At 42.7% G+C, this 14,902-nt stretch overlaps 1 protein-coding gene across 7 annotated transcripts in view; it reads left to right on the top strand.

The window, feature by feature from the left end:
* The window catches only part of Aig1 (androgen-induced 1), a 221,985-nt gene extending 207,520 nt beyond the window's left edge, over positions 1 to 14,465 (top strand). For 4 of the 7 annotated variants that reach the window (XR_003948769.1, XM_030245215.1, XM_006512812.3 and 1 more), the window contains 2 exons: positions 7,770 to 7,933; positions 8,508 to 8,812. Coding sequence is in view for 6 of the 7 variants with exons in the window: in XM_030245215.1 (XP_030101075.1) it covers positions 7,770 to 7,933; positions 8,508 to 8,617 (274 nt within the window). In the remaining variant the exon portion in view is untranslated. Of the gene's footprint in view, positions 1 to 7,769; positions 7,934 to 8,507; positions 9,069 to 13,812 lie in introns of those variants that run through there. The other 3 variants (XM_030245214.1, NM_001347362.1, NM_025446.4) reach the window with 2 other exon arrangements.
* The last annotated feature ends 437 nt before the right edge of the window (positions 14,466 to 14,902 follow it).

The raw sequence follows: 14,902 nt of genomic DNA, 5'->3' as shown, positions 1-14,902 counted from the left end.
GCATGACAAAGATATGAATCGAGGACCATTGACCATAGGGTTAAAGGTCAATGCGCTCATATTTGTGGTAAGAAAAGTCATGTTGCCCACTGTGACAATTAGAAAAGTAGGGGAGAAAAGAGAAGCCCAATGTAGAAACTTGCAGTTTCTGGAGGGAGAAATCTTCACACAAATTAAAATGGTGATAGATATGAAAACAAATCAACGTGTTGCAGAGATGGTTGAGGTAACCTCCATCAGACCATGCATGATGAAAGGGGGAGACGTACACAGGGGTATGAGTTGCAAAAGGGAACCAGTCTCAGAGTTGAGGAATTCGGGAGGTCTGTCCAGAAATAGGAAGAACTTCGGCTGCAGACAGACCGAGTTGGAATCAGAGTTAAGATTTACAAAGTGACTTGCTTTGGGATCTGAGACTATTTTCTAGAGCACAGAAGAGAGAACTAGGTAGGGAAACAAGTTTGTGAAATATCTATGTGTGTGATAGGTGGGAAGCCACAGCCATGGATTTATCAACAGAATGCATAGCATTAAAGAGGCAATTATAAACTAAGCTTCAAGGGGTGTCCAGGCCTGAAGAAATGGCTCAGTGGGTAAAAGAGCTGACTGCTGTAGCAGTGGACCTAGGTTCAGTTCCCAGCATGCACTTCGTGACTCAGAACCTCTATAACACTGGTCCAATGAGTCTAAGATCTTCTTCTGGCCTCTGAAGGCCCCAGACAAGCACATGTTGCACTTACATGCCTGCAAACCAACCATCATTACACTGAAAGTAAAACCGTGAAGTCCATATTTAATGGTAGAATACTGAATGAATTTACAGAGAGAGAAAAAGAATAGTCAGTTTGTCAGGGGACAAAAGGAAAGAGAAATGGTGATCAAACCAGCAAGCATGCTGTATTGGGACATCAAGAATGAAGCTTAGGGACTGGAGAAATGGCTCAATGGGTAAGTGCACTTTTCCAGAAGACCCATGTTCAATTTGTAGCATCCACATAGCAGCTCACCACTATGTGTAACACCAGTTCCAGGGGTTTGATGACCTCTTCTAGCACTGTACACACATGGTGCACAGACATATATTTAGGCAAAATACTCAAGCACATAAAATAAATAAAATAAGGAATATTTAAAAATTCTGTGTGTGTGTGTGTAAAACATATTTCTAAAAGCATTAAGTTATGTTAGCAGAGGAACAATACAAAGTAAGGACAGGAAGTTAGTAAGTATTCACCAGTTATGAATTTGCCTTGGATAGAAGGAGAGACAAAGAACAATGGTTATGAAATTGTTGAAAGCATTTTTATTGCACATTGATGAAAGTCATTTGAACATATCGGCTATGAAGAAAGGCTTGAAAGAGAGTTGAATACAGAAGAGAATTCACAAGGATGACTAGTCGTACATAAGCAATCTTTTCAACAGCAGAGAATAATCCCTATGACCCACAGCACTCCTCTCCTGGCCTTTGTCATTGTGCTGAGTCTTAGCCGTTAACAGCAGAGCCATCTCTCTAGCTCCTGACCTTTGAAATTGTGCCCTGACTTGCAAGTGCTCTTGTAATTGCTTGGCCTCTCACTAGACTGTGCTCACAAGGACAGGCATCTCCTCTGCCTCATTTACTGCTGGGTCTCTGCAAAGTGCTCAGATGGAAGTCACAGATAAACATCAGTTTTTTAACTTGTAAGTTTCAAATAAATGCATTAGAAGTATATGTAATACAATGCATAATTCAGAAGTCTTATAATGCTAATTAATATGCACATATGTGTACATAGATAGATATACACATGCATGCATGCACACACACATTCACCATGGTTGTCGATTTCAGCGGATAAAAATCTTTAACATAAGTTGTTGTTGCCTTAAGCATAGATATTTGGGCACTTAGATGAGAAAACTTAAAAAATGAGACAGCAATTGAAAGCGAACCAAGAACTAAGAACTCCCGACTCACAGATGAGCAAGGCCATGAGTCATCTTTGTGCAGAGAATTTAACTGTGATAATATCAAGGAAGCAAATGATGAAATCACAACCTGTTAGAACAAGGGGATACATCATTCACACTAATCCAGGTGTAAGCCCAAATAACAGGACTTCTGCATCTGTATCTGGAATGATTTGATGACCTACAAAGTCAAAAAAAAAAGAGAGCAGAGAAATATGAATATTTTGAGACAATACCGTGTGCCTTAGGGAAAGCAAGTCCAGACAACAAAAAGGAGATCAAGGATGGGTGGGAGAGGGGCTCTGGGGGCCCCACTCCTAATTGGGTTGCTGATGGGGGGGTAGAGGGTGGGTTTTCTGTAGCCACTGTTAAGGTCTCCATGCACCAGCAAACTCCCCCCACCACCACCATACACACACACACACATACACACACACGTTCATGCAAGCAATCCTAATCACTCAACATAAACGGAGAAATGAGACATAAAAGGACGAATGGGACTTGATGGGAACAAAAGGTCCAGAAAGAATGGAAGGGGTTAAAAAAGAGTAATTATTGTGGGGAGGATGTGATTACAATAAATTATATACATGTGTGAATTTATCACCAAATAAGTAAATTGTTTTAAAGGGAAATCAACTCTGCATTCTGTTCCTGGCTTTCCCAGTCTTTTCAGATGTTATTAGCTTTCCGATGTTAATGGGGTTAAATAACCCTTGCAGAGGGTTGTATCAGGTAAATACCAGATGACAGACCATGCATGGGACAGCACTATGGGCAGGCTGACTGCACAGGAGTCAGAGTGAAGAGATGACAGGATGAGGCATGGAAAACTCAAGTCTGAACTGTCATTTGTCCAAGGTGGTGGGGACGTGGTAACTCGTCTTGGAATTCTAATATTTGAGGGAAGATCCAGTCTGGAGACATATATTTAGAAGTTACCTAAAGACACATAGGCTGTTACATCGGTTGGCATTATATGTTGGTTCCGTGGAGATCAAACGTGCATTACATTTTCTGAGGAGCAGACCCTGGGCTTGGCAGCAGACCCTAAGAGCAGCAAATGAAAGGCCCAGTGCACCAAAGGCCAGCAGAGTAGCAGGAACAGGTATGCAGAGTATATGTAGCATTCATAGTTGAATTGCATGCCAGTTTGTATAATGGAGGAAAGCGTTTCACAGTAAGTCAGGTCACAATTTTGTAGTAGGTTTGTAAAACTAATTGACTATTTGATAACATTAGGTTGAGGGTCTGTGGCATATTTCCTATGTGGACACCACTTGGTAGCTGCCCAACACGTCCTACTGCCAGCGATTTACGAACTACCAGAACAAGTCATATCAAACTCCACAGTCGCATTCCAACAATTAAATTTCCATTGGTCTCTACCAGTGCTTCTGCTTATAAAAAAAAAATATTTTTGCCAATGTTTCATATATCCTGACCAGTTTCCCCTTCCCCCACTTCTCTCTCTCCCTCTTCTCTCCCCTCTTCCCTCTCCCCTACATCCATTCCTCCTCTGTTTCCCTTCAGAAAAGAACAGGCTTTCCAGAGGTATCAGCCAGAGCATAACAAGCTATAATGAGACAAGACGTAGGCCCTCTTACCAAGGCTGCATGAGACAATCCAGTAGGAGAAAAGGGGTCCCAAAAGCCAGCCCCTGTTCCCACTGTTAGTCCCACATGAACACAACCAACTTCTGTATTGGTCAGGGTTCTGTAGAGTCACAGAACTTATGGGTAGTCTCTGTATAGTAAGGGAATTTGTTGATGACTTACAGTCTGAAGTCCAACTCCCAACAATGGGCAGCAGCAGCTGTGAATGGAAGTCCAAGGTTCTAGCAGTTTCTCAGTTCCACAGGCAAGCAGGTGAAGAAGAGAGAGAGTAAATCTTCCTTCTTCCAATGTCCTTATGTAGATCTCCAGCAGAAGGTGTAGCCCAGATGAAAGGTGTGTGCCAGCTCACCTTTAATCCCAGATGATCTTGAACTAAGAGATCTCCCTGTCTTAATCTTCTGAAATTCATAGCCACTATGCCTCAAGATTTCCATGCCAAGATCCAGGTCAGAAACTTCTATCTCCCAGCATCCAGATTAGGATCACTGGTGAACCTTCCAATTCTGGATTGTAGTTCATTCCAGATATAGTCAAGTTGACAACCAGGAATAGCCATTACAATCCATCCCTTGTCAACTTGGAACAAATAATAATATCTCATGTCCACATGAAACAATAACCATGTCATGAATACGCCTGACGTGATATAACTGTTCCTCATACAATCGCAAACACGTTTGTAAATTTACAATGGAAAATGTCCCTTGGGAACATTCTTTTAGTGTCTCAACTTAAATACCAACTGATGTTAAAGAAATTGGAAGAAAGACAAATGTATTCTTAGCAAAATAAGACAGAAGCACTCATATTACTTTATAATTCTCATTTCTGCAACTGGTTACGTGGCCTTAATTGGTATTTGTAACTATCTTCCTCTACTACCCATTCTGTATTTCCTTCACCCTCGGCATGCACCTCAGCAGGTCTTGGCTCTTTTCCTGGAGGGTTGACCCATACCTTCATTCCTGATAGGTCTGTGTTCTTTGTCACCCTGCTTGGATTAGGCTGTTGCAATTTCTGATTGACTTTAATCACAGAACATGCTAGTACTAAGAGATGCTCTAAGTTATCTCCTGCACTGCAGACATAATCTTGCTTACCTCCGTTGTGGGGAGGCAATCCAACTTCCCCATGGTAATCTGGATCTATCACCCCTCCTAACACTGTTATTCCTTTCTTAGCCTGTTGGTTTAAGGGCATTAGAAGCCCAAAATGACCAGGGGGAAGTCTGAGCTTCCAGTTCAATGGAATATTTGTTGTGGCTCGTGGTAGGAACACTCCCCCATCTGGAACCAAACTTCTAGGACAGCAGAACCTAGAGTTTTGGGAACAGGAAGCAAAAAAATTTCCTAGTGGGTCACTAGGAGCGATAGTGAATAGAACTATTCCCTTCTCCACCCCTTGATTCCTGGACCCATGGATCCTGGCTATGGGGGAAACTGTACCATATATCAAACGCTGATTCAAAGCATATACTGCCTTCTGAAGAACTCTGCCCCAGCCCTCCATTGCTGTTGCCACCTAACTAGCGCTGTAACTGCATCTTCAAAAGGCCATTCCATCTTTCTATCAGACCAGCTGCTTCAGGATGATGGGGAACAGGGTAAAACCAGTGGATTTCATGATCATGAGCCCACTGTTACACTTCTCTAGCTGTGAAATGAGTTCCAAGCGACACAGCCATGAGATATAGCCAGAGGACTTAGCTCAGACCCTTACAGGCTCCCTGGTTGTTTCAGTTTCTGTGAGCTGATATGAGCCTTGGTTAGTTGATTCTATGGGCCATATTCTTGTGGTGTTCTTGACCCTTCTGGTGCCCTCTTCTCCAGGGTTCCTCAAGCTCCACCTAATGGTTGGCTGTGGGTCTCTGCATCTAAACCTCTCATGACTATCAGGCTAGGCTTTGGTTATGAGTATAGCAGTGTATCATTAGGAATCATTTAATTGACTTTTAGTGCATGTGTGATAATTTTTAACAGAAATATTTTGGCTTGAGTATGTCAATACCATGGAAATTATTAACAATTAGTAGATGTATGCTTAGGTGGTACAGTTACGATGTCTAACCTTCAAATATTTCAACATCAACACAAACTCCCTCTTCCTCCATTCCCTTCAGTGCCTTATATATTAGTCAGCTTTCCATTGCTGTTACAAACAAAACAAAACCAACAAAACAAACAAAAACTCTTAAGAGAAACAGTTCAGAAGGAGGAAAGGCTTCTTTTCCATCACCGTATCAAAGGTTTCTGTCTGCAGCCAGCCGCCCTGGCAGCTCTCATGAAGACGCAAGCAGAATGGGACAGGTGTTCATCTCATGGGGACTGGAAGGAGCGGGGTGAAAGGGTGGCCTTCAAAAGCAGGCCCCAACAGCCTGATCTCTCTACATAGCCTTACAGCCTTACAGCCCCGCAACTTCCCAATAGCCAGTTAACGTAGGAGTGCAGCAATGGCTTACATTGCTCCACTGACAAGCTCAACATCCTCAGGATCCAATCACCACCAAAGACCCCACCACAGGATGCTGCTGCTTTGAGGACTATGCTTTCAATACCTGGGTTTGGGGGGACATTTTTGACAGAGAATGTCTCTCAGTTTGCTTGTTTAAGTGCCTCATATGAATGGAATTACCGGAAGTTGTCCCATGTTTGACTTCCTTTATTATGTTTTCAAGGTTCAGTATGTTGTAGTGTGTACTAAAGTTTTATTCTCCCCTGTACAAAATGATGTCCCATTGTGTATTGTATACAGCTCTTTGTGCATTCGTTCCGCTTTTGATGGGCATGGGTTATTTCGAACGTTTGGCTGCTAGTGCATTGATGTGTTACAGTCTCCACTCTCAATTATTCTGGAGATAAACATACAAGTAAAATTGTAAACCACAACCTTTTAATACCATGAATGTGCTGTGCATGTGTGCATGCATGTAAATATATTCCTGTATGATTTTCGCTTTGCAGCTTTGTGCTTTGTCATTTAAAAACTGAAATGCTTTCAGAATCACCGCCAGAACAAGTTTCACCGCCATGGTCATTGGGCTTCATCACGTAGATAAAGCAAGCTCTGTAGTGAAGACTCATGTCTTCCTGCCTTAATGAAGCCTTTGCTTAGGTTCTTATGGCCTAGTCAGCCATCATTGGAAAGAGAGGCCCATTGGACTTGCAAACTTTATATGCCCCAGTACAGGGGAACGCCAGGGCCAAAAAGTGGGATTGGGTGGGTAGGGGAGTGGGGGGGGGTATGGGGGACTTTTGGGATAGCATTGGAAATGTAAATGAGGAAAATACCTAATAAAAAATATATATAAAAAGAATGGAACCATAAAGAAAGCAAAATGACCAACCCCAAACACTAAGGTCTAGAAAGTAACCTTATTTCCCAGTGTAATAGTTATTTCTATTTTACTCACCAAAACTGGTACTCTTAAGTAAAGATGTGAACCCCAAATAATACAGAAAACAGCTACCAGCAGCCATGCCAAGACTAAGAGTGAAGCGGCCACTGTAACTAAGCTCTGGGAAGCAATGTTACTTAGTGTTGGTCTTCCCATAGAGCCAGAAACAGCCAGCCCAGAAACCAGACGGTTACAAGTGAGCACGCACAGGTGTTTAGAAGGGAAGCCAATCTGAGGATCAGAGAAGCAGGAAGCCTGGGTCTGCAGAGTGATGGGGCTCTGGCTCCAGCACACGCAGACCATGTTCCTGTTTCACTGAAAGGCAGCATGACAAGAAAGCTGGCATATACTGACAGCTTCAGTATAGGGTGATTGCATAATGCTACATTGTTCCATTGTAAAAAGAAGAGATTAAAAAGATTGTATAACAGTATTAAATCGCCTGGCAGTTTCTAGTTCCTGACCAAAACCTTTTAAGTGTCATTAAAGACAAGAAGACAGTGCCAGGAAGGAGGAGACAGGTAGATGTGTCATTCAGTACAGTGTGGTATCCTGACACCGTTCCTGGGACAAATAAGACACAGCAGAGAATGGCAAAGGGAAGGAAGTAGTTGTTGGGTTAGTGCTGATGGACAGTTTCACTCCTAACTTGTAGCTACCCTAGAATCATACAAGACGTTAACAGACTAAGTGTGGATAGACAGGAGGTCCTTGCTGATGTGATAGAGCTGCATTTGCAACACCACGGCTTTGACATCTGTCATGGATGTGACTCTATCGTCTCTTTCCTAATTCCGATGCAGGGTGTGCTGGATACATCATGTCACCGGCATGTGGGTGTACCCTTTCCTGGAACATATTGGCTCAGGAGCCAGGATCATCTTCTTTGGGTCAACAACCATCCTAATGAATTTCCTGTACCTGCTTGGAGAAGTACTAAACAGCTATATCTGGGATACACAGAGAAGTGAGTATCGTTCAGGGCACACAAAGCAACAGTAGCGCTGCCTGCGAGAGCCTTGGCTGAGGGGAACGTCTGCAGCAGCTCTTCAGTCTTCCACACGGGCTTTCTCTGCAGAAGCGTCATTTTTTTATTGCAGCATTAATTTAGGAGCTGCTGCCAGTGTCACCTGAAAGGTTTATTTCTCACTTGCTCTTATTAGGTAGTAAAACATGCAAACCTAAAGATAAAAGAAGCATGCTCATAAAATTATATAGAAAAAATATATATAGTGTTGACGGGGGAGCAAAAGCGAAGCCAGCTAAGATCACCAGAATTCTGCTGTGGCGAACAGATCCTAAATTAAGTAGTAAGTTATCCAACGAGCTTCATTAAAAATCAGCAGATCTCATTTTTTATGTCATCTTTTCATGGGTGCGGTAGGCTCAAAGGAATCTTATGACCATGAAGCCAAAACTATAAACACTGCAGGTGGCTGCCCTTTGCCGGAGTGGAAGGTCACAGAAAGAAGCAGTATATTTCATGGCTGCTAAAGCTCCCGTAACCTTTGACTTGGTTTCTCCTTTGTTTCTATTTATAGCAAAGGCTCCTTCTTGTCAAGACACCCAATCTTCTCTAAGCTGTGCCAAACCTGTCCAAAATCTATGTAAAGATACATTCATGCTGGAAGGTGGGAAGGCGAGAGCTTGAACGTGTGGTGATCTGAATCGGACATATGGGGCTTTCAGAGAGATCTGGGCATCGCCACGGACATAGTCCATCATTCTGGCTATCACCTATAAGTGAACTGTGATCCACTAATGCTGAGCACCGACTGAGGACCAGTCATTGTGCAGGACCTCAGTGCACTTGACTAATAAAGTGGTTGCCGCAACAGTCACGGAAGCAGACTGGTTTTGTGTGTGCTTCTTCGGAGACTGCGTGACTCAACATGTCAGCCAATGCTAAATGACCCCAGTTTTAATCTATTCAGGCCACAGCTTGGAGAACCAGACATTAATCTGTTCATGATGTCCCCCGCCCACCCCCCCACACACATACCTTATTCAACAGAAGCAATAATCTTTCTCTCTTAAATTATAAAATTGTGTGGTGCACTTAAAAAAAATTTTTTTTTGAAATAAAATACAAACTTCCCTTACCTTCTTCAGAGAATGGCTGCAGTTAGATTTAAGCTTTTATGTGCAACCCAGGGAAAAAACTTCTGGCTTCCTCTGTCCCCTTGATGTCCTCAATTCTGGAGACATTTGACCATAACTCTGCTGCTGCCTTGAGAAGAAGGCTTGAGTGGCAGAACTGGTAAATATTCAATCTGGATTGCAAAATGCTGCTCGCCAGCGGCCTTGAATTGGAGTTAAAAGTGAATAGCTACATTGAAATTTTTGTTGATGATGATGGTGCTTGCTTGCTTGCTTGCTTGTTTGTTTTTAACTGTCTGTGCTGGCTAAGTAGTCTCTACCTTTTTTTACCGGGCATGTATGAAAGTCAGTCACCATTTGATAACATGTTTCCGTACAGAGAATAATTTGGTCTACATTTATGTAGTGGAGCCCCTAGAAGCTGTTGTTTGTATCCAACCAGCATCTTCCCCCCAAGGGCTTTCCCACAAGTGTGTGTGTGTGTGTGTGTGTGTGTGTGTGTGTGTGTGTGTGTGTGTTTTCATCTGATGCTCATGTGCCTGTCTCAGAGTCATGTTTTAGAAGCAGGTAACTTCTGTCTGCTTTCCTAATTCACTTCAACATGAAAAAAAAATGCAGACCATTACAGCTGGGGGAAGAATCTTGGAAATTATTTAAACCTATCCTTTCCTTTGCAGAGGTATCTGAGGCCTATAATTGACCTATTCAAACAGTTGCTGGCAAAGCCAGTGGCTCCACACAAGGTTCATCCCCTGCCACTTCTAGTGAATGATCAGAATGTCACCATGAGACAAAATGAGCCTGTTTTGGGGGAAATACAAGCCCTTAAAACAAGCTAAATTTAACGTAAGGTGGAGTTGTAAGACCTGTTTGTGTTTACTCTAACAAAAGACCACAAGGTGGGCATCTTAAACAATAGGAACAGGTTAAATGTCATAAGCAGATGTCAGAAGGTCAAAAGCAAAGTCTTGTCAGGATTGGTTCCTTATGAGATCGTTAAGGGGAAGACAGCCATAGGCTGTCCTGGGCTAGTAGTTGCTCATCTTCATACTCAAAGATGTATATGTCCTGTATATGACATGGTCTTCCAGTTTTGCTGTTTAGAAGGTGTCTTAGTCAGGGTTTCTATTCCTGCACAAACATCATGACCAAGAAGCAAATTGGGGAGGGAAGGGTTTATTCAGCTTACACTTCCATACTGCTGTTCATCACCAAGGAAGTCAGGACTGGAACTCAAGCAGGTCAGGAAGCAGGAGCTGATGCAGAGGCCATGGAGGGATGTTCTTTACTGGCTTGCTTCCCCAGCTTGCTCAGCCTGCTCTCTTATAGAACCAAGATTACCAGCCCAGAGATGGCCACAAGGGGCCTTTCCCCCTTGATCACTAATTGAGAAAATGCCTTACAGTTGGATCTCATGGAGGCATCTCCTCAACTGAAGCTCCTTTTTCTGTGATAACTCCAGCTGTGTCAAGTTGACACAAAACTAGCCAGTACAGAAGGACAGCAGTCATATTTGATGACAATCCCCCTAATGGCTTCTTGTTAACTTTGTCAAGACTTCATCCAAATAAAGTTATATCTGGAGACACTGGGAATTAGGAATCAGCATCACAAGTTTAGGATTCTAAATAATTCATCCTGTAATAGTCCCCGTATCATAAATGTCTTTCACACATTCTCCTCATCCCTGTGGCCTCAAAGAGTCATTCTGGAATAATAACAACAACAACAATAATAATAGCAATAATAATTCTGGAAAAATTATAACAACAACAACATTATTGTCCCTACATATGATATAAACCTATAAACCATGTATGGGTAAGATTTGGTCATAATTCATCCCAAAGCAAAATTGTTCTCCAGGTTCATGTAAACCTATAAAACTGAACCAAAAGTTACCTCCTTCTAAAACATGATGCTAGTGCAGACCTACAATGGGCGGTCCCCTACCAAATGGGAAAAAAGAAAGAGACTGAAGGGATCATGGCTCCCAAGCAAATATGAATGCAATCAGGGTAAATTTCCTTTCATTTAAAGACTTGAGAATAATCCCCTTAGGCTGAATGCTGTGGCCCCCAAGGCTCACAAGGAGGGCCTGGGCCCTGGCTTCCAACCCCTGGAGAACAGAAGCTCCAACGTCCCCCAAATCCTGGGCAGGGATCATGGTAGGGAGTAGGCTGTACTCTGAAGCCAAAGAGGGACTAAAGACTGAAAGCCCTTGACTCATTGGTCCTTCATTTCATGCTGTGTTTGAGCCTTTTTCCAGGCTGGTCCTTTATTGGGGTCTAAAACTCTCAAAGACGATGCTAGTTCTGCAATTCAAGGAGACCCACACCATCAGAGATGATCTTTCAGAGGTTTTGCATGGATGACTGCTGTTCATTCTGGCTTCTGCTGCAGTATTTTCTTAAGGAAAAAAAATGTCTGACCACACCCTGGGCATTCTTACACATTTTGAAGTACTGTGGGTACTTTGGCATGTGATTGTACAAGTCAACCCATGACACCTGAAGCATTTGTGTCCTCAGTGAAGACTCTTCTAACCCCAGTAGCTCTGACTAAGGCAACTGTTCTCACCAGAGCCAGATTTTAAGGCCAGAAAGAAGACTGCTCAAGAGTGAAAGGTAGAGAGAGACAAGGGAAGAAAGAATAGCCAATAGGAGGTCAGGGGAGGAAGTTAGACCCAGGCCTCCATGTGGAGAAATAGGCCCCTTCTCCATAATGTCCATCCAGGTTGCCTAGCCTCATAGCAGAAACACCAGGTTCGCCCTTTCTGAACAGTACCCCCTACTGTAAACAATCTCCCTGCTTTGGAATATGTCTGGATACCTTCTTCATGGTCAGTCTTGGCCCCTGTGTTCCACAGGTATAGCCTGCCTCAGCTCTTCGATGGGTCTGTCTGTTTTTGTTTTTTGTTGTTGTTGTTCATTTGTTTGTTTTTAGTTTTTCTGTTGTTGTTCTTTTGTGGAAATGAATTCAGTTCTTTCATCATTTATAGCTCTGTGATTTTTTTTGTCTTCTACCTCATGGTTACAAAACTTATATCTGTGAGGAGCCATTTCCCTTCCTACATTGGGGAAGCCCAAGTCCTCCAAGTCAGTCCTCTGTTGAAGATTCCACCATTACTTCCACATCAACTCACCAGCAGAACGTTCTAGAGAAAAGAGACTAAAGAGAAAAAGTAAACTCTTTGCATCCCACCCACCCCCAACTTCTTGGCTCTTATATAGAAAACACAGGACAGAAGTGGAGATGCAGGTGTGTGAGCTGTCTGAAGAGACCCTGTATGTTAACTGTCATTGCCTTGGGGACCTACCCAATGAAAACACAGCATCTATTCTTACTGTCAACCTTCTCCTCTCTTCTCGTGCTCTCAGTGCCAGGTCTGGTGTTTTCCTCATGTGATCTGTGAGAAGGATTTTGAAAACAGTGTTTTAGATCTCTGATAGTTCCTTCCCTGTGAAAGTCAACCAAGAAAGAGGATACCTTCTCAGAACACTTGCTCACATCCCACTGCCTGCTCCAGACCCCATGAAGCTAGTTGGGAGTGGGAGTTGGTAGGGGAGGGGCAGCACTAACATGTGGCCTAGAATAACTGCAAGCCTCGGATCTTGGACTTTGCTTTTATTGTGGGAACCTATATGTTGCTTAGTGTTCTCCTGCTCGTCCTGCTTTCGAAGCCTCCTCTAAGCGTATTCATTATCTAACAAGATTAGCTGCTATGAAATACACACTAAAAAGCACCAGGGCTGTGACTAGGAACAAAAGCGTTAAAGGTTCTGCCCTTGGAGATCTAGATATTTATAAAAGAATGCTAACAGGACCAGAAAGACAGCATTTAGAGGTTTCTTTGTTGTTGTTGTTGTTCATTATTGCTATTGAAACGAAAAATATTTAGGAACTTTGGAAAGGATTAGAAAAATGTTTATGTAGAGGTAAAAGAAAGGAAGAAAGACAAGGCAAGGCAACTAAACTAGTGGAATTTCTGGATTTAAGTACACCTTATAGGAATGGCCTGAATAATTTCATCTTCAGGAAATGGACCATCACCAGCTAACACTGCAGACAATAGACAGAGCCTTACTGATGCAGTCCATACGAGTGCTTCAGGAAAAGCAGAGCTGAACTTGAGTTTCAGTATGCACAAGTATGGGGCCAAGAGAATAGCCAGGGTACAGTGGGCGAGGCTGTGAATTTGCTCTCTAGCACGAGGCAGGCCAGGGATGGGGTTAAATATGTATGAGCAGAAACAGCTCTGGTGGCTAAACAGGGCCTCGTGAGCTTTTTAAAAAGAATACATTTTAAAAAGAAAGACTCCTTTGACTTTTAGAAACCCAGAATCCTGGCCATGAGAATGGACAGGGCTGAAGTGTAACATAAATGAAGCTGTTTGAATGCATCAGCCACACAGCTCTTGCTTCTGGGGGCTGGTTATGAAGCCATCCAGCTCGAGTTACCCATCATGCAAAGCAATGTGTCCTCAGCAGGAGTCATGCTGCCTCAGGGTCCTACTCCCAGAAGCGCAAGGAGCTGACTGTGTCTCGACCTGTTAGGAAAGGGTGGGGAGAGAGGTCACTGAGGGCAGCATTTCTGGAGAACACTGTAAATGACCTGGCGTCTTAGTAAGGAGAAGGGACAGAAGTTAAGAGTGCAAGGAAGCTGCAGTGACCAGAGATTCTATTAGCATGACTGGCATAAGTCTGCGTCTGATGCGCAGATAAAGCTTTTTCCTTCTCTTTCTAGGTATAGAAGAAGAAAAAGAGAAGCCTAAGCTGGAATGAGATCCAAGTCTGAGAGGAGAAGCAGGGAGGAGCTGCCCTGGAAGTCTTTGGGCCCTGAACACCATTAGTGTGGAGACAGAACTTCAAAGGAGAACATTGCATCAACCCTGGCTCCCTGACCCTGAGAGAGGACAACTTTTATATACAGATACCTGCAAAATAGGCTATGTTGCCTTTGAAAAGAACTCACCCTCGTTATTGTAAATACTCTATCCAAGTTCATTATTGATGACATTTCCCCTCTTTTCTAGTTTTAAAATTAAAGTTGGTCATTGAATTTTCATTTCTGCAATAATAACTCCACTTTATCAAGAAAAAAATCAAGTATATTTCTTGTTGAGGAATATGATAAAATTGGAGGGTCAGGTGTGGGTGGAGGCATTCATAGTCAGTCTTAAAGGAGGCTGGAGTCATGACACTAGTATACGATGTAGACCCAGGAGGATTCGGGGTCAGTGGTTCCTGTGGTGATAGTATCAGGCTTGCTTCAGATGCGCAGTATAGTAATAGTATCTGTTTAGTCAAAACTCTGAGTGTGCTTGGATCCCTCTGTTTGATCTGTCAAACTCTTCCCACATGCAATCGTGACTGTTAATAAAAACCAACCAATCCAAACCTGCTGTCTGCACTGTTCATCTCAAAGTCTTAACAAACAGGCTGAAGTATCTGTCCTTACTTTGCTTCTGTTGAAGCAAACCTGCTAAAAGCAGGTTGACTGAACCTCATTCATTCCTGTTCTCTTCTTATTTCAAAAACTGTGTGTTTTCCTAATTCCAGCAAAAACACGTTAAAATCTAACTTATGAAATCTCCACCATAATTATTTGAAAGGTAGAAAACATTGTACCAAGTGTAAAGTATTACTTAGTATAAATATTGGCTATGTATGCTATTGTAAGATAGATCAACATGTAGTATAAAACCATTTATTCTAAAAATGGCTTAATTGTGACAACTTAGGAAGTGCCAGAAATCCCTCCACAAGAACATGCATCCTTTTTAAACTACATCCACTTCATAGAGGAGCCTGATTAAACCCATTGACTAACTGGA

Source organism: Mus musculus, chromosome 10 (genome assembly GCF_000001635.26).
Source record: "Mus musculus strain C57BL/6J chromosome 10, GRCm38.p6 C57BL/6J".
NCBI classification, from domain to species: domain Eukaryota; kingdom Metazoa; phylum Chordata; class Mammalia; order Rodentia; family Muridae; genus Mus; species Mus musculus.
Note: the sequence above shows the minus strand (reverse complement) of the source record. Positions and strands in the feature narration are given on the sequence as shown.